This window comes from Hyaena hyaena, unplaced genomic scaffold (assembly GCF_003009895.1).
Source record: "Hyaena hyaena isolate Hyena2069 unplaced genomic scaffold, ASM300989v1 scaffold_320, whole genome shotgun sequence".
NCBI classification, from domain to species: Eukaryota; Metazoa; Chordata; class Mammalia; order Carnivora; family Hyaenidae; genus Hyaena; species Hyaena hyaena.
Window position 1 is genome coordinate 1,505,081 of NW_024080952.1, and position 21,808 is coordinate 1,526,888.

General features: G+C 42.2%; 1 protein-coding gene, 1 non-coding gene and 1 pseudogene across 2 annotated transcripts; all 3 read left to right on the forward strand.

Annotated features, from left to right (window-relative positions):
* The first annotated feature begins 130 nt into the window (after positions 1-130).
* ARL6IP5 (ADP ribosylation factor like GTPase 6 interacting protein 5) lies at positions 131-19,720 on the forward strand. Its single transcript, XM_039248860.1, has 3 exons — positions 131-405; positions 15,858-16,075; positions 18,101-19,720. The coding sequence occupies exons 1-3, from the start codon at positions 230-232 to the stop codon at positions 18,271-18,273; spliced, it is 567 nt and encodes a 188-aa protein (XP_039104791.1). The 5' UTR covers positions 131-229; the 3' UTR covers positions 18,274-19,720.
* LOC120242891 lies at positions 3,271-3,373 on the forward strand. Its single transcript, XR_005531177.1, has one exon. It is a non-coding gene; the product is annotated as a U6 spliceosomal RNA (small nuclear RNA).
* Positions 13,910-15,841, forward strand: LOC120242885 (annotated as a pseudogene).
* Positions 19,721-21,808: the final 2,088 nt, after the last annotated feature.

Genomic DNA, 21,808 nt, shown 5'->3' on the forward strand with positions numbered 1-21,808 from the left:
ATGCCTCAAGGCCCCACTTTTCCTGTAACCAATTTCTAAGAGCCAATCAAGAAGTAAAGAAGAGGAAAACCGCCCGCCCGCTCACAATTTCCTTCTCTCTGCTGCTCACCAACCTCAGAGCCGACTGAGTCACAGCGGCTGTCAACTCTAACCCAGCTCAGCTGGTCGGTTGCCGCTGCCGCCGCCGCCAGATTCCAGAGGGGAAGAACGAGAAGCTGAGAGAACAGACATGGACGTGAATTTCGCTCCGCTCCGTGCCTGGGACGATTTCTTCCCTGGCTCTGACCGTTTTGCTCGGCCGGACTTCAGGGACATTTCCAAATGGAACAACCGCGTGGTGAGCAACCTGCTCTATTATCAGACCAACTACCTGGTGGTGGCTGCCATGATGATTTCCGTTGTGGGGTAAGTGGGGTCCCCCTCCGGGGCACCGATCGAGGGCGGCGCCGTGGGGCTCTGGGATCTGCAAAAGATCCAGGGATGTGAAAAAGCTCTCCACGCCCAGCCTCCACCCTGGCAAGTGCAAGCGGCGGAGCCAGTGGGAACTTGTCCGGGCGAGGCCGCAGAAATCTTGTGGTCCCCCTTTTCCATCCCGCGCCTCGGGCCGAGAAGTCGGGGATTCCTAGGGGTGAGGACATTTTGCTAGCTTCGGACAAGAAAAATGACTCCCCACCCCCACCCCACCCCCACTGTGCCCTGATTAGGCACTTGCTGAAAGAGAGATTTGCAGCGCCCCTGTCTTGTAAAAATAAGAAGGGAGAGGGAAGTGGTGAAACCCTATCCTGAGGCTGGCGGGAATGGGCGCCGCCCTGGGAGACTTGGGCGACAGGGTGTGGATCCGGACTCTGCATTCTGGGGGTGTTAGTGTAAAAAGGGTACCTAAGAAGTGACGCGTTTTGTCGGTGTCTCCGCGCAGTGCCCGCCACAGTGTACAAGGAGGCTGAGCTTGGGAGCAGGAGGGTGGGTGTTCCCTGGTGGCGCATCTCCCGGTGTAGGGTGAAGGCTGCCCTGACTCTAGGAATGGGGTTCTCTTGCTTTTTCATCCAAGAGTTGTCAGGCGTGATCAATCTCTACCTTCACTTCCTGGTCTCAGAGTATTCAAGGCCTTCTCCATGCCTGATCGTAAAATAAAATGTTCTGTGTTACATAGGATTCCACCCCTTCCAGCAGACGCACCTGCTTTACTAGAAACCACCTTTTCTTGTAGTTTACCCTTTAAGAAATGCTTCTTTTACGTTTGCAGGATGGTGAAATTCTAGATCTTGCTGATTCTCTGCCCCTTTAAAAGAGCCAGCCTCAGACTTTATAAGGGGTAATTGCCATTGCAGAGGGAAAGTACAAGCTGGCCTGGGAGAAAGAGGGGAGATCCAAACTTGGAGGGTGTGGGAAAGGCCAAAGAGGGTGGTTTCTTGAGTTAGTTTTCTGGTCTTCCGCGTATTGAGTCACTTCTCTGGGCCAAGCTTGGAACACACCAAGAACAATCAGACATGGATTCTAGCCGTCGGGCATGTGGCAGTTGTTGAGAAGCCACAGGACCAAGTACACAGCACAGAGGAGAGAGTTCACACTTTCTAGATGTGGTTCAGAGTAGTTGCCCCCATGCAGAAGAGAAGGCTCCTTGGTGGGATTTAGTAGCCAGTGACACAGACCCTCATTCTGTGTTGCTTCAGGAATCACAAACTCTGAGAATGGCTTAATGTGTGGAGGGCAGAGGCTCTGAGGTGACTCCGAGAGTGGCAGCCAAGTTAAAATTAGTTGGAGGTAGGAGAGGCCTGAGGCCTGAGGCAGCTGCCTCCGAAATCTTCCCCTAACCTTCTGCTTGAGGCTCATTTCCCAGAACGCTGAGAAATGTCTTTAAACCAAAAAACAAATAGTATATAGGATTGCATTTGTTGGTTTGCTTTCTTTTTCTTTCCTGCCTTTTGGTAAAGATGCAAGCGAGACACTTTATCTGGCGATCTAGATATGAGGCTTTTTTGAGGTAACCCCCTAAACTTAGATATGGGGCAAGGTTTGACACAGACCAGTCAAATGTTCAAAGAAAACTGTTGCTTTTCAAAGAGGTGTACTGCCCAGACCAGACACAGGCTTTGATGGAATCCATTTTTCACTGTGAAGGTCAGGGTCCAGCCCCCTAACTAAATATAGCTCCCTCATTATGGTGCCTTAGCCTACTAACTCTGGCAATTTTGGAGTGTTGGCCTTACCATTCTCCTTTTCGAAAAGGAAATGTTGGTTGGCAGTGACATTTTTGAAGATGAAAGTGAAAAAGAGCCGTCTTTATTTTTTTATTATTCTTATTTTTAAAGCTATACAAAAGGTATAGGCCAGAAGTAAATTGTTTTGAAAATTACATGTGGGTAAAATATGAGATTGCCTCCATACCCCAGTAAAAATTTGGTATACGATCTTTAACTACTTTCTCTGTGTCCACAGCACACAGTCAGTAATTTTTCCACAAATGACTTTTCTTTATAATCTAATAATAATAAAAGCAATCATTTCTTGAGTGCTCTGTGTGCCAGGCACTTTGCTAAGTAATTTACTGTATTATCTTATACAACACAGTGAGATGAGATGAGATATCATCATCATCATCATTGTTGTTGCTGAGGCTCAGAGAGTATAAATGACTTGCTTAAAGTCACAGACCCCAGTCTTGTGCTCCTAACCACTATCCCGTCTTCTTATGAGTCATGAGGTTTAGAATTATAGTGTCTTAAACCTGGAAGAAACCAAGTATCTTCAGGATCAGAGAGCTTAGCTGATTCTGGAACATTTCTCATTCTAAAGAGAACTCTCCTCTCTTGGTGATGTCAGTAGATGGGTGGGTCAGAGCAGTGTTATAATCTGTTTATCTGGATCCTCTGTAGGCATCTGATAGCTTCCTGTGATATCCTGGTACAGTGTGTGTGAAAATGTGGCCTGGGTGTTTACTGGGGAAGGGACTGTGTTCAAAGGGTGTTCTTCAATGGTTCTGTCCCCTAATAGTGAGGAGGGGCCTCCAGAGCATTGTTGGAAGGCTCTAGCCTCAAAAGTGAATGCTCCTGTGTTGAAAACTGACTTGGGTGAGAATGGAGAGAGCCTTCTCTTCCGGATTGCAGAAAGGAAGAAGGAAGACCAAACACATATCATCTAGCTTCAAAGACAACAGAAAAGGCTGCCTTGGTAAAAATGGACATTAAGAGGGATTAGGATAGACATAAATCTGTAGTTGACGGCCTGATCAGGCAGGGCCTCATAATCCATGGGTAGAAATTTGGTCTTCATGCTCACTTCAGCAACGCATATACTAAAATTGGAATGATACAGAGATTAGCATGGGTCCTGTGTAAGGATAAACATACAAATTTATCAAGTGTTCCATGTTTAAAAAAAAAAAAAGTTCGGCCTTCATCCTAAAAGCATGGTTTACCAGGCATGTGACTTCCTCTCAGTAGGTCTACTCTAGCACTTAGATTAATTTTGTGTAAGTTTCTTAGCTAACAGCCCTTGTTGAAGATGTCATATTTCCTGGCTCTTCAAATAGTAGTGGTTAAGGGTTCAAGCACCAGAGCCAGATTAGATAAATTTTTAAAACCCAACTACCAGTCATTAGCTGTGTAACCGTGGACTTGAACTACACCTGTTCCTCAGCCTCCTCATCTATAAATGAGACTAATTCTAGTACCTGCCCTCATAGGGCTTCTGTGAAGATTACTTGAGTTAATACAAACAAGGTTCTTAGAATAGTGCCCAGCTCTTAGTTTTTGTTCCACAAATGTTACTTGTTATTTTTTTCATCATTGTTGGTATGATCACAGAGATTACTGAGAAACAGAGACAGCATCGGTATCCCAGCAAGCTGTATCCACCCAAGCTCCAGCTGCCGACTTACCTACTCCTGCTTCTCCTTCAAGACTCAGTGTTGGTACCATCTCTTTGAGGAAACATTTTCCCTTTTTCCCTCACTCTCTTGTGTTAACTGAGCCACACGCCTGTGCCTTTATCTTTCCTGGTAGTTACCTCACAGGCTTTTAAGTTGTCTGTTTCCTTGTCTCCACTCCGGACTATAAATTCATTGAGATGAGACCATGGGTTTAGTGTGTGATTTAAGGTTTTCTTGTTGTTGTGGTTATCATTATTTTTATTCTCTGCATCCCTGAGGCCTACTATATAGCAGATGCTTAGCTGGTGAAAGTAAAGAGTAAATAAATGAGCAGAAGGCCTCAGTGCAATCATTGAGGTTTTAACCTACCTAATGGAACCAATTATTTTGAAGCACATAGAAGCATGCTAGTACATAGCAACAAGATGCTCCTCAAGTGATTCTAACTGGGTCATTGCTGACAGCACTTGCTACATGTTGGTCAGGATTACTATCATGTAAAATATTCAATTTAGAAAAGATCAGAATTCAAGTTCTTCACTAATTCCCATTGCCCTTGTAGAATTTAGGTGAAATACTCTCTTGCAAGCTTTCTCATCAGCACAGTGACAATTTGGATCATATAATTCTGTGTTGTAGAGGGCTGTCCTGTGTGCTGTAGGACAGTTAGCAACATACCTGCCCTCTACCCTCTGGATGACACCATCAACCAGGCTCTCAGTTGTGACAGTCAAAAATGCCTCCAGACATTCCAAGTGTCCCCTGGGGGTCAAAATCATCTCTGGTTGAAATCACAGGGGTATAACCTTGGACTTGAACTACGTCTGTTCAAGTTTCTGTTGCTAAGAAAATCATGATAATTTAGTGATCACCTTCATTCACTAAGTAAGTTGGTTTATAACAAGTTACCAAAACAGAGCTCTTGTCAGTTACCTAGCAAAACAGTTTGGTTTTAACACCTAGTTTCTGACTTTTCAAACGTAAGAATGGAGCAGATTTGAAGGTTACACAGCTTTGATGATGATCCTTGATTTATTAAATTTGTTATGCTATCCTTCTTTTATTAATTTGCCTAGAAGACTCTGCTGGTTCCACAGACTCAGACTTTTATTTTCTAACAGAATTCTGGCAGTTGCTTTTTTTGTTTTCTGCTCAAAAGTTCACTTGCTCTGTAACTCCTATAAAATAAGAATTGTATGACTTAATTAATATAAAGTACATTAAGGCCTAGCGAGTGATAATAATTCCACATTAGCTGCTGTTATTATATTAAAGCTAGTTTACAGGTATACTTGAAATTCTCACAACTTGTGTATTCTCTTAGAAGTATTAGAGGATGCATACACTTTAGTGGTTTTGTCATGGTTGCAACTTGTGCTTCTTACAAACACTTGTGTTGCTTTCCTTGAAGACTTCAGTTTCGTTTTCAGATTCAGGCTTCGCTTCAGAAGAGAAAAAAGAACAGCATAAGTAACAAGCTGGGAAATATGTGTTTTGCTGAAAGTGGCTTTGTATTTTTTAAATCAAGATTGAAGAGGACATAACTTATCATCCCCATCCTTGACACAGTACATCTTGGCACTAGATACTCTTTTATTTTTTTCTTTTAAAGTAATCTCTACCCTCAAGATGGGGCTGAAACTTACAACCCCGAGATCAAGAGTCAAGTGCTCCACTGACTGAGCTAGCCAGGAGCCCCTAGATACTCTTTTTACATCACACACAGCGATGCAAGCCTCTGCCTCTATTTTCAAAGTGAAACGCAAAGGCAACACCTAACTACGCTTGAAGTCTCAGTGCTTAGGTATGGGATACATTCTGATTGTGGATGGGAAGTGGTGTGTGCTTAACAGAATGCCAAAAGATTGGAGCTGGAGAAATCTAAATGTGTTCCGGGTCATGGAACACCAGGATCTTTCACCTTGGGAGCTTGTTGGAAATGCAGAATTTCAGGCCCCTTCCCAGACCTACTGAATTAGAGTCAGCTTTCTGACAAGACTCCCAGGTGATTCATAGGCACATTAAAATTTAAGAAGCACTGATCTGGTCTGGTTCAAAAGAAACATAAATAAATGTACTCACATGCGCGGGTGTTAACTTCAGAAATTCTACATACATCGTTTTTGGAATGGTCCAAGTGATTCCGATATACATTCCCCAAGTTGAAGTTGAGAAGTACTGATCTCATCAAACCCCCAGTTTCACAGATGTAAAGTCTGGAGTTCGTGCAGCTAATTAGAACCAAAAACTGCTAATAAGCAGTAGCTTCTTTTATTGATATGAAGTAAAGGACTTTTTTTGTTAAATCATCCTGCAATATCCTGAAGCTCTTATTTAACCTAATTCATCTGAATAGTCGACTCTCACACATTTGTAATTAGTTGCCCGTCTTATTCTCACAAATTCCTCCCTGCCAACAGGACTCTTATTTCTTGGCATGGCAGCAGAAGCACCAACCACACACAGAATTTTCAGCACATCTGCAGCCAACAGGCTCATTTATTTTCATTTGTGTGCGTTCAGGCTTCCCCTTAAGACATAACGGTGTAGGGGCGCCTGGGTGGCTTAGTCGGTTAAGCGTCCGACTTTCGCTTAGGTCATGATCTCACGGTTCGTAGGTTCGAGCCCCGCGTCGGGCTCTGTGCTGACTGCCAGCTCAGAGCCTGGAGCCTGTTTCAGAGTCTGTGTCTCCCTCTCTCTCTGACCCTCCCCTGCTCACGCTGTCTCTCTCTCCCTCTCCTAGAAATAAATAAAAAAAAATATTAAAAAAAATGTATTTAAAGACTGAGATGAAGTGTAAAAGTCATATTTAGGTATTCTATGGCCTAGNCCCCCCCCCCCCCCGCTCACGCTGTCTCTCTCTCTCTCTCTCCTAGAAATGAAATAAAACATTAAAAAAATTATTAAAAAAAAAAAAAAGACTGCACGGTGTAGCTGCTGAACAAACAGGCCTGTGGAGGTGTTACCAGAGGGAGGAATCTGTAGATGCCACTTTATGCTACTAGTTGCTTGAAATGGCAAGGGATTTCTGGAAGGCTGGTACTTCTGTTTGCAAAGAGCACTGCTTGAATCTCTTCAGAATGAGCATGGTCCTATAATACATTCTAAGCCTTCTGGCTACCAGCATCTGGTATTAAAACATGGTCAGATAGTCTGTACCTTTTAATGCTGCAAGGACGAAAACCCCAGGTTCCTAGTTGGTAAAGGAAGATCAGGATAAGAGAGCCCTGGGATGCTCTGGAGCACAAAATATTAAAACATTTGCAGATGGAACCAATTGCAGTTATCTTATGCCAAAACCTAATCCCAAAAACATTTTTGAGATTAATCGGCTTCACCACCAATGCTACGATTATTACTCTTATTTTTGTTGTTTTACCCATTCACTCCACAGAGTATGAAGCATTTACTAACTTCTCAGGCATTGTGCTAGGAGATACAGGGCAGAATAAGAACCTGTGATCCCTACCTTCATCATGTGTGGAGTCCAGAGGGGCTGCAAGATGCAACTACACACAGAACAATTAATTTTTCTACAAGGACAACAAGTGTACAGAAATATACACTTACATAAACATATTCTCTTTTTTTTTTTTTGATATTTATTTTTGAGACAAAGCATGAGTGGAAGAGGGACAGAGAGAGAGAGGGAGACCCAGAATATGAAGAAGGCTCCAGGCTCCAAGCTGTCAGCACAGAGCCCGACGCAGGGCTCAGCGTGGGGTTTGAACCCACGAACCCCGAGATCATGCTCTGAGCTGAAGTCAGAAGCTTAACCAACGGAGCCACCCAGCTGCCCCAAACAGATTCTTTTCAACCTGATTTATCTCATTTTCCCTTGTTCATTATGATGCCAAATTTCAAAACTCAGGTGTTGAAAATGGGAAAGGCATTGAATATGTAGACAGGGGAAAGGGTAATCTTTTAGTCAGTTGAACAAGTACTTACTGAGCACCTGCTCCCTGTGAGGCCCTGTCTAGGCCCTGAGGATATAAGCAGGAATACAACTCCACCCAGCTTTCCTAATCCTCCCAGAATTCACCTCTTCCTGCCCTCCCATACCTCTTTACCTGCATTTAAGGTACGCACATCCAATGTTGGTGTGTCTTTCCCTGACAGGTTATGTGCTGCGTATGAGTACAGAACTTAAAGAGGTCTGTCAACACCCAATAAAATTTTAATCTCAAAATTCTTCATCTAATAAGGATTGTCTTTCATTAAATCCTTGGGCACCATTTATACAACCTTGTTCTTGACTTCTCCCCACACACTTTTTAAAAAAATACTCCCTGCCACCATCAGCCGGGGGTTGGTTGGTTCTGTCTCCTTTTCCTACATCAGGATTTACAATGATCCTGGATAAGTGTGCAAATGAGCATATTTGGGATTCTTGGCCCCTTTCATAGAAAGCGAAAGCTCTCGATCTACTTAGTAGGGGCCAAGACCTCTGTAGAACAAATCCATTTCTAAAGAATGAACTTGACTTATCCACTTAATACCAGTTTGGTGCAGCACTATTAAAAATTTCTTACTCTTTATCTTTTGGACAAATGAATTCTATCGTTTATCGCTCAGCTTCAGAATGCAGACCTATAACACCCTCCTCTGTCTCTTGCCATGGGCGTAGCTTCTAGATTTCCAGAACACCTTCATGCCTGTGATCTTGGCCGAATGTTGCAGGCTGCCTCTCCGTTGTGCATTTGCTGTAAATAGGTAGGATTTCCCAGCCTGCCCTTCCATGGAGCATTCCCTAACAGAGACACTGAGTTGGCAGAAAGTCCATCTGAACTGGAACACTGAGGCTTTCGCTCCTGCTTCTAATTATCTGCTTCAGTATGCCACGAGTGTGGCTCCTCCCTCAGAGAAACAGAAGGGAATGCAGAAACTGGGTGGTGGTGGAAGGTAGACAGGAGCCTACTTGGATGAAGGAAGATTATGTGTACCCAGGCTCATCTGCATTTGCCAAACCCCAGCCGCCGCAGCGCTGTAAGAACCTGCCATGTGAAAGCAATTTAATGGACTTTACTAAAAGGATTCAGAAAGAACAGTTTGTAAACAAATACCTTTCCACTACAGTTTAAAAACATTACTTGTTGTAAGAACAACCATAGGTTCCTCATTGTTGAAAGCAATGATTAGTATACACGAGAGTCCGTTATACCACTCTCTCTACCATTGTATGTGTTAGAAATTTGGTGTGATGCAAAGTTTAAAAGGGATTAGTTGCAATCTAATCAGAGCCTTGTACACTGTTCTTTGAAGCTACATCACTGTGGAAGTATGAGATATATGGCTTCTAAACTAGCCCCAACTTAATTATTTATTAAAAATAAAATAAGCAATTAGCTTCATCAACACATGGAGGTTCATAAGATAGGTCTTATTGTGAATACTTTTAACACGTCGACTGTTGCCAAGACAATGGATCATTTGGATGTGGTGTTTAGTTTGATGTTGCCCAGTACCCAGGATGCAAGAGCTATACATACACAGCAAGAATGCAGTAGTTACTATGGGTCTTCCTAATTCAATTGGTTTAAAAAAATCTCAGCCTTAGGTTACCACTCCCTTTCTGTGACAAAAGAGACAGGCTCCTATCCCACCTTCACTGCTCTCAAGGCTCCTTTTACTGGTAGACTCAAAACTGATCTGTACACTTACATTTATACTTCGTAGTCAGAAATAGTGCCTGCCAGGACGGAAGCCATGTTGGGAGCTAACGGAACCACAGAAGACCATCGGGGTTATCAGAGGAGTCACAGGGCAAGAGGGGCCTATATAGTCAGGTGTGCAGGAGTAGAAGTCTCCCTCTGTGCTGCCCCACTCTCCCTCCCTCCCTCCGGCCCCCAGCCATACTCGTGGGGAGACTTACCAAGCTCCTCCTGCCGGCAAGCCAAAGGGCCCTTCCACCCCATCCCACCATGTTATCGTCATTAAACCTCACACCTGCATGGGCATTCACATCATGTTGCCTGCTTTTCTTTTGCCTCTGTTTTTTGTTGTTTTTTTTTTTTCATCACAACTCTGTGAAGATACAAAGACAGGAACTATTTCTCCAGTAATATTTAAGGTACAATGAGAGTAATAGTGATTTGTCCAAGATGCATCTCCCATCATTTCATTCATGGCCACAGAAAGTTGCTGGGCTTCCTTTAAATAACATGAAAATATGCAAGATCCTTACTTACCTTTTTTCTTTCTTTCAACAAACGTGTATTGAATACCTACTGTGTGTCAGGCTGTGTACCAGGTGCCAGGGAGAAAATGTTACAGTCCCAGCCCTTATGGAACTGAACCTCTAGTGTGAGACAGACATTCATCCAACACTCAGTCAAGTAAATGTGAAAGCACCTTTGTGATCAGGGCAATGGAGGTGAGGCATATGGTGCTATCACGTGGTCAGAGAGATGGATTAGGCTGGGATTTGAAGGAAATAGGAGTGAATCGGGACAAGAATGTGCACAGGCCTATGGGGGACAGACACAGGGCACGTTCTAGAAACCCCAGAGGTTGGAGTGTGGATTCAGGAGGCAGTGTATGAGGAGAGCACAGGCAGCGGCCCCACGTACTGATTATTTAAAACACCACTTACTCCTAGCAGATGCAGCCTAAGCTGGATTGTTTAGTGAGTGAAGTGTGGCCTGGGCTGCAGCCCCCCACTTACTGCCTCAGCCAGGCCTCCTTGTCCCAGGTTCAGACTACACAACTGTGTGCAGTAGCCCTGGCTGTACAGGCAGGCGGGAGCCAGACCCTGTGGGGCGTTGGAGAATGTGTAACAAATTGTGTTTTTATCCCAAGAGCAATGAGAAGCAAGAAAATGGATGGGTGGATTCCTATTTGCAGTGACCCCTCAGGCTGTTTAAGGACCACAGAAAAACATCACCAATTTAGAGAAATCCACTGTGAGTAAATTGTACCCCACCCCCCTTTCTTCATGAGTCAGGCTTTCTCAGGAACCAAACTACAAAAATAGCTGTTTGGGTTAGAAAATTGGAACTCGGAGCAAAGCTGTTTCCACCACCCAGAAAGAATCTCACTGCCTTTTTGGCTCTTGTTGGCACTGCCGTGTAACCGGAGTTACCATTGTGCACTTGACCTGCTCTGAGGACCTCTGCTTTGGTAAACTTCTATCGCCGGCTCTACAGTCGATGGGTTTGACGACATATTCACTAACCTGTCTGTTCCTTAGCTTGCTTATATGTAGAGTGAGATGCATTTTTCAAGATCTGTCCTAGCTCTAAAATTCTGTGACCAGCCAAGTCTTTTCTTCCCCCTTCAGGGACTTGTGCCGAAACTATAGCTATAGCTAGCTTAGTTGTGTTGGCACATTCAGGACATGTGTCCACACCTGCTGATAGCCACCTTCTCTCAGAGGGAAGCGAGAATGCCAAGGGATTTCCAGAACAATCCTTCGTTGCTGACCCCAACTGGAAGAATACTGAGAAGCAGGGGGGAGGGGGGTGTTTCTGAAGCTGCTCAACAATGCACAATGGGTTATATTATGAATTGCTGTCACACTTACATCAGCTGGGACCCTTTTCTCTCCCCTAGACCCCTAGTTATATGTTTCTTTGCTTCTCTGGCCCTTGGTTTATTCATCTGTGCAATGGGACTGAACTGATTTATTTTTGAACGCTCTGCTACAGGATTCTGTGATAGGATTATAAACCTCTTATAATGGCTGTAGCCATGAATGTTTCCACTAGAATTTTTAACTATTACATTTATTTACTCACTTACTTATGGAATAGGATATATATGCATATATATATATATATATATATGTATGTATGTATATTTATCTCACGATAGGAAAACATACTGAGTGCTTTTGACTTGCTGAACTAGGTCCTATTTCCACCAAGGACAAAAAAATTACATTTGTTCTTACCCTCTGTCCTCCCCTCCCCTCTCTGCCCTTCTGCCTCCCTTCTACCTCTCTGCCTCGCTTCCTCCCTCCCTTTCTCGTTCGGGGAGTACAGTAAGTGAACCGACTCCATCAGAGCCCAGTGGCAGTTGTGCCCATGAAAGCTGGGGTGGCCTATTTATGGAAGGTTTTTGCCTAAAGTTTCTTGGGCTTTCTTATGAGTCGCTGTGACTGCTGTCGACTAAAAGCTTTGCTCATCTCAGGCAAGAAGTGGCTTCCCAGTTCCTGCGGGCACTGGAAAATGAAATTAAACTCTAGAGGGTGGTGCATGTGTTTTATTTTCCTCCAAGCGCAGGAAGGCGCCAAGGCATTGGAGTGGTACAAATTTTACTCTTTGTTAGAATGGAAGGGCACTTCTGAAGAAGAAGAAGGAAGAAATCGTTTGTGCTACGAGTAACTGTGTTCATTTTTTCCAGCTTGGAAACTTGGTTACTTTCTAATTATAGACTACGGGCTGGGCGGCTGGGCATGATGTAAACTAAAACCATTTCTATAGGGCTCTGTGCTCTGTTCTTTTCCCTTGAATATGAAGAACAGGAACAGGTGAAAAGCAAATCTGGAATTGCTTGAGTCAGGCCTGGATTTTTTGTTGTTCTTTGTCCTGGGCTTTATTTAGACATTCAAATAGATGCCTATTTTACTTCAACAGAGGAAAATAGGCAAAGCTTGGCATACTTTTTATTTTATGCTTCGCCTCATGAATCATTTTAATAGGTGTTCTAGAAAGAACTGAGTTAGGATACCTTTGCTACTTTGCTACCACCCATCCATCTTTTATTTGCAGTTTATGCAAAGTGTTTTCCTTAAACTTGAACCCTCCCCTGCAGTTTTTTGAGTTAATGTTGATCTTTGCTTTTCTTTACAGCTCAAAAATATTTGGGTGAAACTAATAAACAAATGGGAATAAGCTAAGTACCCATAATGCTACTACCCCCGTATAACCACTGGTCTTTCAGAATATTTTCTTTCGGAATCTCTTAAGAGCTAGGAACGGGATTTATTAATTGGTGACAGTTCCTGGGCCTCTCCACTCCGTTTCCTCGCTGCCTCCTAAAAAAGATTTTATTTTTGTCCTGTCTTAATTCTTCCTTTCTCCAGGCCTATAATTGTCTTTCCCAGATTCTGGGCTTCAATCATCAGATAGAGCATAACCCAGATAAAATTTTAAAACAGAGAAAGTACAGAGTGACTGTGTGATAAAGAAGTGGTGAAGGACAGACAGAATAGTTCCTGTTCTGGGGGCCAGGAAACCTTGGAGGGCGGGGGATGGTGCACCCTGGCCAAAAGAAGATCTGTAGAATGGGTAGGGAACCCAGGTTTGGGTGGGAGAAGGAACAACTTCGCTGGGGCATGTGAATTGAAATTGCATTCATGTTATTGGAGATATGATGAAAGTAAAGATAGGTTGTTGTAGCTAGCCTATGCCAAGCCTGGGTTGAGGACCGGGGAACAGTTGCTTTTATATTTTTATATTTCCCTTTTCTGCATGTTCATTTTATTTCTGATTACAAAATAATATACTAATTGTAAAGCTTTCTACTTCTGAGATATATATGTATATAAATCTACCCAACAGAATGTTTTGCCCACTCAATATGTTATTAATGTCTTCCCACATTATTATAGAGTATTTAAAAATAGCTATACATACCACCTCTAGGCAATTGTTGGCTATACACATTATTTCTAAAACTTTTTAATCGTATATACCACTCGTGAATATTGTTACAACTCAATCTTTGCATTTTTGTTTATTTCCTTAGACTCTATTCTGAGGAAAAGAGCCCTGTAAGGGGATAAGTATTTGCAAGAGTATGGAATGAAATAGGCAACTTACTATTAAGGGGTTTAACTTTAAATTATGTAGTACTATACTACTCTTTTCACTGTTTAATTGCATGCATTTTAATAGACCTTTTGAACTTTTCCAAAGCAGTTTCACATTGATTATATCCCCGATTTCACTCATTAGGGCATGTGATATTTTTACTCTTATCTGAAACTATTTCATATAGCTTTTGTGTTTCAGAAGGTAGAATAAGAGGTACAATTTAAAGGGATTTTTAAAAAAAGAATCTTAGTTATCCTGAATATGAATCCTACCCTTCATCTGTTTCATTTAGGTAAAAGTAAGCTCTTGGCATCACTTTCCATTCCCCCATTTTCTTCTGTCCCTCATTTCCAAATCTGTCACGTTGCTATTCAGAGCATGATGAACACACACTGACCCTCATTGTCCTTCTCAAGTAAAATGCTCGTCAAGCCCCTTGTGAGGATAACAAGTTAGTAGCTCATAGGACCTGCTGATCACAAATGTCACATTCAGGGTTCTGTATTCACAGTGGGTTTAGGTAACATCCAGTCATTCTCTCTTGTGAAATATGGAGTCTAAGTTTCCTTCTTTATTATCAATAGTAGTGTGACCTTTGACTCTTGTCACAATGAAGCCAGAGGCTCTGTGCTTGGAAATCTCCGTTGATAACCCATCCCATAATGAGACTCTCGTCTCTTTTAAAGAATTTTAATGGATTCTCTATGTCAGGGGTCATATACTCACATGCTTCCATGGGCCAGGCAGGTTATGTAAGAGAGCAATGCAGGGCAGCTATTAGAAAAACCGATTAGTGGCAGCTGACTGGGGGCCTCTGTGTCAGAGATGCGTAGGTGGCTGGGAGGACAGGAGCTAATTGGAGAGCATCTGTTCCATCTGAAAGAGAAGGCACTCCAGTCAGTTGTTGACATGTGGAGAAGTGGGCCTACTGTTGTTAGAGTCTCTTGTTCATAGGAGAAGCTAGAAATCCCAAGTTTTATGGACTTTTTAAACACAGCAGGATTCAAATAAAAGTTCTTTAAACACCATCCAATCCTAACTCAAATGTGACAGTAGATTGGATCTGGCCCATGGAGGCCGTCATGTGACATCTGTTGCGGCAGCTCTTATGAGGATTTGAATAAGCCTGTAGAGCTCAGAAAATATGTGAGCGCCGTCCTAGATGTGCACCATAGTCCAGGAGGAATGAAAGTGCAACAGCCCCTTCAAAAGAGGGGGTCTCTTTTAAATTTTAAGAGTCCTTTTAGCTCTCTGCTACATTTACTGCAAGAATGAGGACCATTCTCAGCCATAGGACTGTTGATGTTTCAGAAAACGTCCACATCACACTGGCAGGGACTCATAGTTATTGTGAAAATCCCCAGAGGAACCTCAATGGAGAACTCAGTCTCTTTGGGAGGAGAAGGAAGAGGCTCAAGTGTGACAAACTTGGGGCAACAGAAAGGGACAGGGTACCGTTTTCACTATATATAGTCATGAACAGAACATGGTCAAGGGTGTGCCCCTGGGCTTCTGTTACAAGCTGAGGTCTACGTATGCTCACTTCCCCAGCAATGTTGTTATTCAGGAGAATTGTTCTCATGTTGAAATCCGAAATTTTTTGGGTGAAAAATACATCCACAGAGTTCGGAGGAGGCCACACCTTGTTCATTCAGTATCTCAAGCCCAGGAAAATAAGTTAATTCCTGAAGGAAACAACACTGAACTTGTATCAAACTCATCAGCTCTGGTTCAGCAAGGCACAACACTTAAAAACAAAGATATCCAAAAAATTGGGGGATGGTACCTATGTTTCTGAAAAAGGAACAGTTTATCAGTCTGATGAATACGATTGAGGTTGTCCAGCTGCAGAAACAAAGAGATGCCAGATGGTGCCTCAGACTTATTTGTGATATTTTAAAGATGCAACAAAAGCCATGTGTGGACTGGGGGAGGGAGTCTTTTAAAATTGTGGACCCCTAATGAGATAGACTGACCACTTTGGTGGGAGTCAAACCACCCAAATGTGAATCTTGACTCCACCATTTTCTCATCTCTGTGCCTCACTTTCTTCATTTAAGAAATAAGTCAATAGTATCTGCCTCATCGGGTTATGAGGATAAAATGAGACAATCTCGATAAAATGCTAAGTAAGTACTCAACATCTGATTTTGCTCCTCCTTACCTTTCTGATCTTCCCTTCCTATTCCCACCACCACTGACCCAGGCTCTGGCTTTTTTCCACATTCCAGGTTCCTGAGCCCCTTCAACATGATCCTTGGCGGCATCGTAGTGGTGCTGGTGTTCACAGGGTTTGTGTGGGCAGCTCACAACAAAGACATCCTTCGCCGGATGAAGAAGCAGTACCCCACAGCGTTTGTCATGGCAGTCATGTTGGCCAGCTACTTCCTCATATCCATGTTCGGGGGGGTCATGGTCTTTGTGTTCGGCATCACTTTTCCTCTGTTGCGTAAGTGAACCTCAGTCTCTTTTCTTACATTCTTTTCTATTGTTCAAAAACAAACGTAGGAATGATAGTTCATTGCGAATTACCTACCTTGTTTCTTAGGTGTGTTGGCACGTCTGCAAAATTATCAGAAGTTTCTGAAACAGCAGATCAAGGCCTAATGGTGCAGTTAGTCCACAGATGTATATATTGGGTGCCTGCCCTGTGCCGGACACTCCTCTGGGGCTACAACAATACACAAAAGAAATACGAATCCCAAGTCACACAGCAAGAAAGTTGCACAGCCTGCGTTGGCCTCCAGATTGGTCTGATGTTCAAGTCTGTTCTCAATCTTTAAGTGCCATTCATACTGATGCAAGAATGAATGTATTTCATTTAGAAGTACACTATTTACTCTCTACTTAATCGGTAGGTCATGTGTAGTGGCAAACTTTCCTAAGTCTGTAAGAATAATTGGCCCAGAACATAGTTACCAAGTACTCCAGTTCTGGTGACAGAACTAGATATTTTCTAAATTTTACATGCATTATTCACGGATATCCGAAATACTTGAAACCTGAAATAGAAAACAGACAGATTTCCCGTCTCATCAGCAGAAATCTCCTTAAAATTTGATTATATTAAGTGACAGGAACATCCTTTTATCTTATTAATAGCATTTCACAAAAATTGTATTTTTTCCATTAAATAAAATCAGTTGCTTGTTTGGGGTAATGTTAGACTAAGCCCAGAATATTTATAGATGAATCCCACACCTTACTGGACAAAATATTTGAATCAGCAAAGGCAAGACTTTTAAAAATATTCCTCACGTTTTCCCTGTGTGTTATAGGCTTAGTATTTCAAAGATCCCTCTTTGACACACAGCTTGTTAACTTCAGTGCTTTTCTCAATCAGGGCCTGAGACAGGCCACTGTCATGAAATCTATCATAGATAGTCAAGGGTCCAGATTTCTCTTCCTAGACATGCTGGAAACCAGACATGTGCTTTGGACCAGGTATGCTATACGGGCTGTAGTTCACTCATCTATAAAATAAGGAAATTAGACAAGATTAGTGACTCCCAGACCTTGATGATTCTGAGAATCATATAGGATACTTGTAAAAAACACAAATTTCCCAGCCGTATCCCGTAGAGATCTTGATTCTGTAAGCTGACAGTGGTGCCCCCCAAAACCTGTATCTTTAGGAAGCTCCTGAAATGTTTCCAGTGACCAGTCTAGATTGGGAGCCTCCAGATACAATGCACACCAGTGTTTCTTAAAAGGTCCAAGATCGCCTATATGAGATTCATCCAGAGAAAATACTGTCATTGTACACTGTGGAACCCTACCTCAGTCTTACTGGTCTGAATTTTGGGTGGTGGAGACCTGGAATTTGTCTATGTAACAGCTCTGCAGGTGATTTATGCATACACAAGAGTTTGAAAATCACTCAGTGTAGATCACCTGGGGCACCTGTTTAAAATACAGATTCCCCAGACCCATCCCTTTAAGGTTCTGGTTCAGGAGGTCCAGGAGAGAGGCTAGGGAATGTTTCTCAATAAACAAATGTGAGTAATTCTAAATAATCAAGCAAATTCGTGGAACCTTAGGGTACCTACCTGAGCTGTGTAGAACCTTTAGTTTTTATCTATCCATCTATAGCCTTCACTTTGGAAAACTGCCTCAGAACGTGCCTCCGAGGTGAATTTCACCTATGATGCCTGATAATTTCAAGGCATTTAAGTGGCAGCTACAAAGGTAACAGTATCGACGTGAAAAACAGGGAGTGTGGTTGCCAGATCACAGTCCTGCCTGCAGAATACGTATTTTCTTCACACACAAAGAATACTTAATAATATGACTTAAAAAACAGCTTCCCATCAAGTCTAAGGATCCATGTGGAGACTTGGGTAAATTAGAGAAGCAGCAGACTGGGCTAAGGCTGACTGCGGCAGCTGACCCAAAGCGTGAAGACAGGGAACCTAAGGTTGCAGTGGACAAAGGGCCATTGCTGCCATGCTAACCGCGCCTCTCTTCCCCGCAGTGATGTTCATCCATGCGTCGTTGAGACTTCGGAACCTCAAGAACAAACTGGAGAATAAAATGGAGGGCATCGGCTTGAAGAGGACACCAATGGGCATTGTCCTAGATGCCCTCGAACAGCAGGAAGAAAACGTCTCCAAACTGGCTGACTATATCAGCAAAGTGAAGGAATAAATAGAGCTGACCTGATGATAGGGCTGCAGCAGACATCCAGTCGTGGTTTGTCCTCATGCAGACCTACTTCCCATTTGCATTCTTGAAATAGGAGGTGCCTGTACCACCCAACTATCTCTGGCAGCATGCATGCATAGGCCCAGCTGTTCACATCTCTGATGTGACACAGAAGCCCTCAGAAACCGAAAGAAACTAGCCTCCTGTTAATGCCTGAAGTCTCAAGTGTGTTTGTGCAACTGATAGGAAATGGATCACACTTATTTCTTTAGAGAAATAAAAAGAATTATGGATTGTACAGCAACACTACTGTTAACTTGTAGGGAAAAAATCATTGTAAAGTATCAAGGCAATAGGAATAAATGAAAAAAGACTGTTAAAATAGATGTCGTGTGTTAGCCTGTTTTAAGCACCACCATCCCCACCCCACCCCCACCCGCATCATTCTCCTCCAGAAATATTCCCTGGGACTATAATATGTGGGGTCTAAATTAGTTTAGCTTTTATTATTCTTCTTTTAAAATCAAAGATGATCTGTATCACTTTGCCACCCATTTGACGTACAGTGAAAACTGGATAAACCAGTTGTTTTTATTTTGTTTACAAATAGAAAGATTGCTGTGGAGGAGAATATTTTGTCAAGTTTTTGTAAATTTTTGAAATGCTGTTACTGCCTTTTCATTAGCAGGTATTTGTTGAAACTAAACGTCCTCTTCTTGAAGCAAGTTAGACCTAGGGAACCTGTATTATTTTTGACAGACTTGGTAAAAAAAAAAGCAACAACAACAAAAAAACTTGAGTTCTGTTTATATTGCACATTTCTTGTTGTGGCAAAAAGGTGTCCAAGATCATGTTTCCTGTATTTTTTCACTGTTTAACTTTTAACTGGAACATTTCAAAAGAAGAAAATCAGTGTGCATTTTATTAATTCCTTAGGGGCACAAAGAAAACAATAATGGCTGATCTTTTGAAATCTGAAAAGCATCTCTAGATGACCAAGCTAAAAGACATGAACGTGGGAGTGATCAGTGGGTTCTGCAGTTCAGAAACGTTTTAGATAGCAATTGTTACAACCACATGTTTTTACAGATAGGCATTAGAATCAAGACAGCATGACTTTATATCTCTTTTTACTTTCTTCCTTTTATTTCTCATGTATTTAGAAATAGATTATACAAAAATGTTTTGCTTGTCAATTGAGTGATTTCATAGATGTGTAGAAAACATTTGGGTTTCCCTAACGCTGAATTATGAAGACAACTGGAGCGGTATTTGCCGAAGAGACTCTGTATGTCCTAAAATAAGAAGCAACCGCATATGCTGCTTCCCATCTTTCCTGCATTTTAATTCCTCAGCCAACATGCAGCCTTCATCTCTAGCACAGTGGTATCGCCGTGTCTAGCGTTTGTACCCTTACCCAAATATGGAGAATAAAATTTATCAAAGATTTTCTGCGTGTGTGAGACTCCGTTTAATGTGCATCTGCGCTAAATATCTGGGAGACTCGGTGACAACCCTTTAAGCAATGACGATGTGCTATACTGCAGTACTCACACTGCTCGTGTTTCACATACAGTGTGGTTCCCCCGCCACACGTCAGCTACCTGCTGTCAGCCTCGGTCCAGAAGCAGATGATCCTCTCTGACACATCATCAGGAGGTCCACAGTAGCCGAACACTACACATCACGGTGCCTACGACATTCCCTCACTTCATCTCATCGCGTAGAATATTTCTCATCCCATGTCATCGCAGAGGAGGGGTGAGTATGTACAATAAGGTAGTTTTGAGAGACAGGTTGCATTCACATAACTTTTATTACGGCATATCTTATCATTGTTCTAGTTTATGATTTTTGTACTTAATCTCTGTGCCTGATTTAGAAGCTAAATATTCTCCTAGTTATGTACAAGAGAAAATATATGTAGGGGGTTCTGTACTATCTGTGGTTTCAGGCATCCAAGGGTGGGGGAGGGTCTTAGAACATATCCCCACTGGATTAGGTGGGGACTATGGTACTGTTTACTAAAACTTTAACATTTTATTAATTTCCAGCCAGAATAAAATTGAAATACAACAGGATCCTCTTCTAAACCTGACACGTTTTAGCCCCTTCCACTTTCTACATGAATTCTGTAGACTGAAAACAATCTATTTGGAAAAAGTGACAACTTAAATAAAAAATACACTCATTATAATTACCAGTGGTTGGTGGTCAATACAATAATAACAACAATATGCACAAGGAGCATCTAAGTGCTGTATATGATTGGATTTTAAAAACAAGTTAAGGGGCACCTGGCTGGCTCTGTCAGAGCATGCAACTCTTGAACTCAGAGTTGCGAGTTTGAGCCTGATGTTGGGCGGAGATATTATTTAAAAATAAAATTTTAAAACTTTAAAAAACCAAGTTTCAAGTTACATTTTAGGAGGGTGACTTACCTATCATTCATTCCTTCCAGAGGCCACTGAAGACGTTAAAATTTTAAACTAATTTTTAGGGTAGGAGTCGGTTGATGGAAAAAGCGTAAGTAAACTGCTTCACCTGTCTCTTGACAAAATCTGGGTACCATAGCAGTAAGCTATGATTTGGGATCCTCTTTTCTCTTTGCATATCCAAGATTAAAGACCTCTTTTAGGACTATTAGCACTTGTTGAATTTCCTGATTTTATTAATACTGTGGTTATATAAACAAAGGCATAACAGCTTTCAAGAACTTCAACTACTAATAGAGTAGGCTTTTAAACATGTTTAGAGCACTTTGTCCCATCAGAGTTTAGCCTCTTGATGTAGAATATGCTAGACGCTTAAAAAGTTTTATTTACAGCAGTCCTTTCTTAACTATCCTGCTTTGCATGCAAGGATGTTTTATAGAAACAATAACAAAGGCAGAAATAAGCCTCTCAAGTCATCCGCTATTGTAAAATCAGTTACCTGATTGAAGCTATAGCTGTTCAAATTTGGATACTTTGGCACACACTTTATCTTTAAAAATGGAAACACCATATTTCTTTCCCATGGCCTGTCCTTCTAAATTATGTATTTTTTTTTTTAACTCTTCTTAGGTCTGGCCTGTTTGGCTTGTTATGTACCACCTATGATTATATAAAAGGAGAAAGGCTGCAGGTGCACCTTTTCACTCGGGTAGAGAAGAGAGAAAAGGCACCAATGTGTGGTTTCCTAATTTCTAATGTTCACGCTACTTCTATATAACAGCCAGATTCTATGTATATAGGGACTACATGGATAATTAAGGGCTCTAGGAACTTGGAAAGAAGAAAGAACACTGGGGTTGGAGTTGGCTGGAAGATTTTTATGGAGGATTACGGCCTGATCTGGGCTTTAAAGATGGGTTGGTCTTTTGTAATGGAGGGCAGGAGGGAAGTGTTTTGGAAGGTGTTCTGTAGAAGGGCCATCAAGTGCAAAGGCATAGATGTGCGTGAGGATGTCTTATGAGGAGTATAAAGAATCTGTGGCAAATATGACTGAAATACTAAATTGGGAACAGACAGTGGTGGACCTTGACTAATATAGTAAG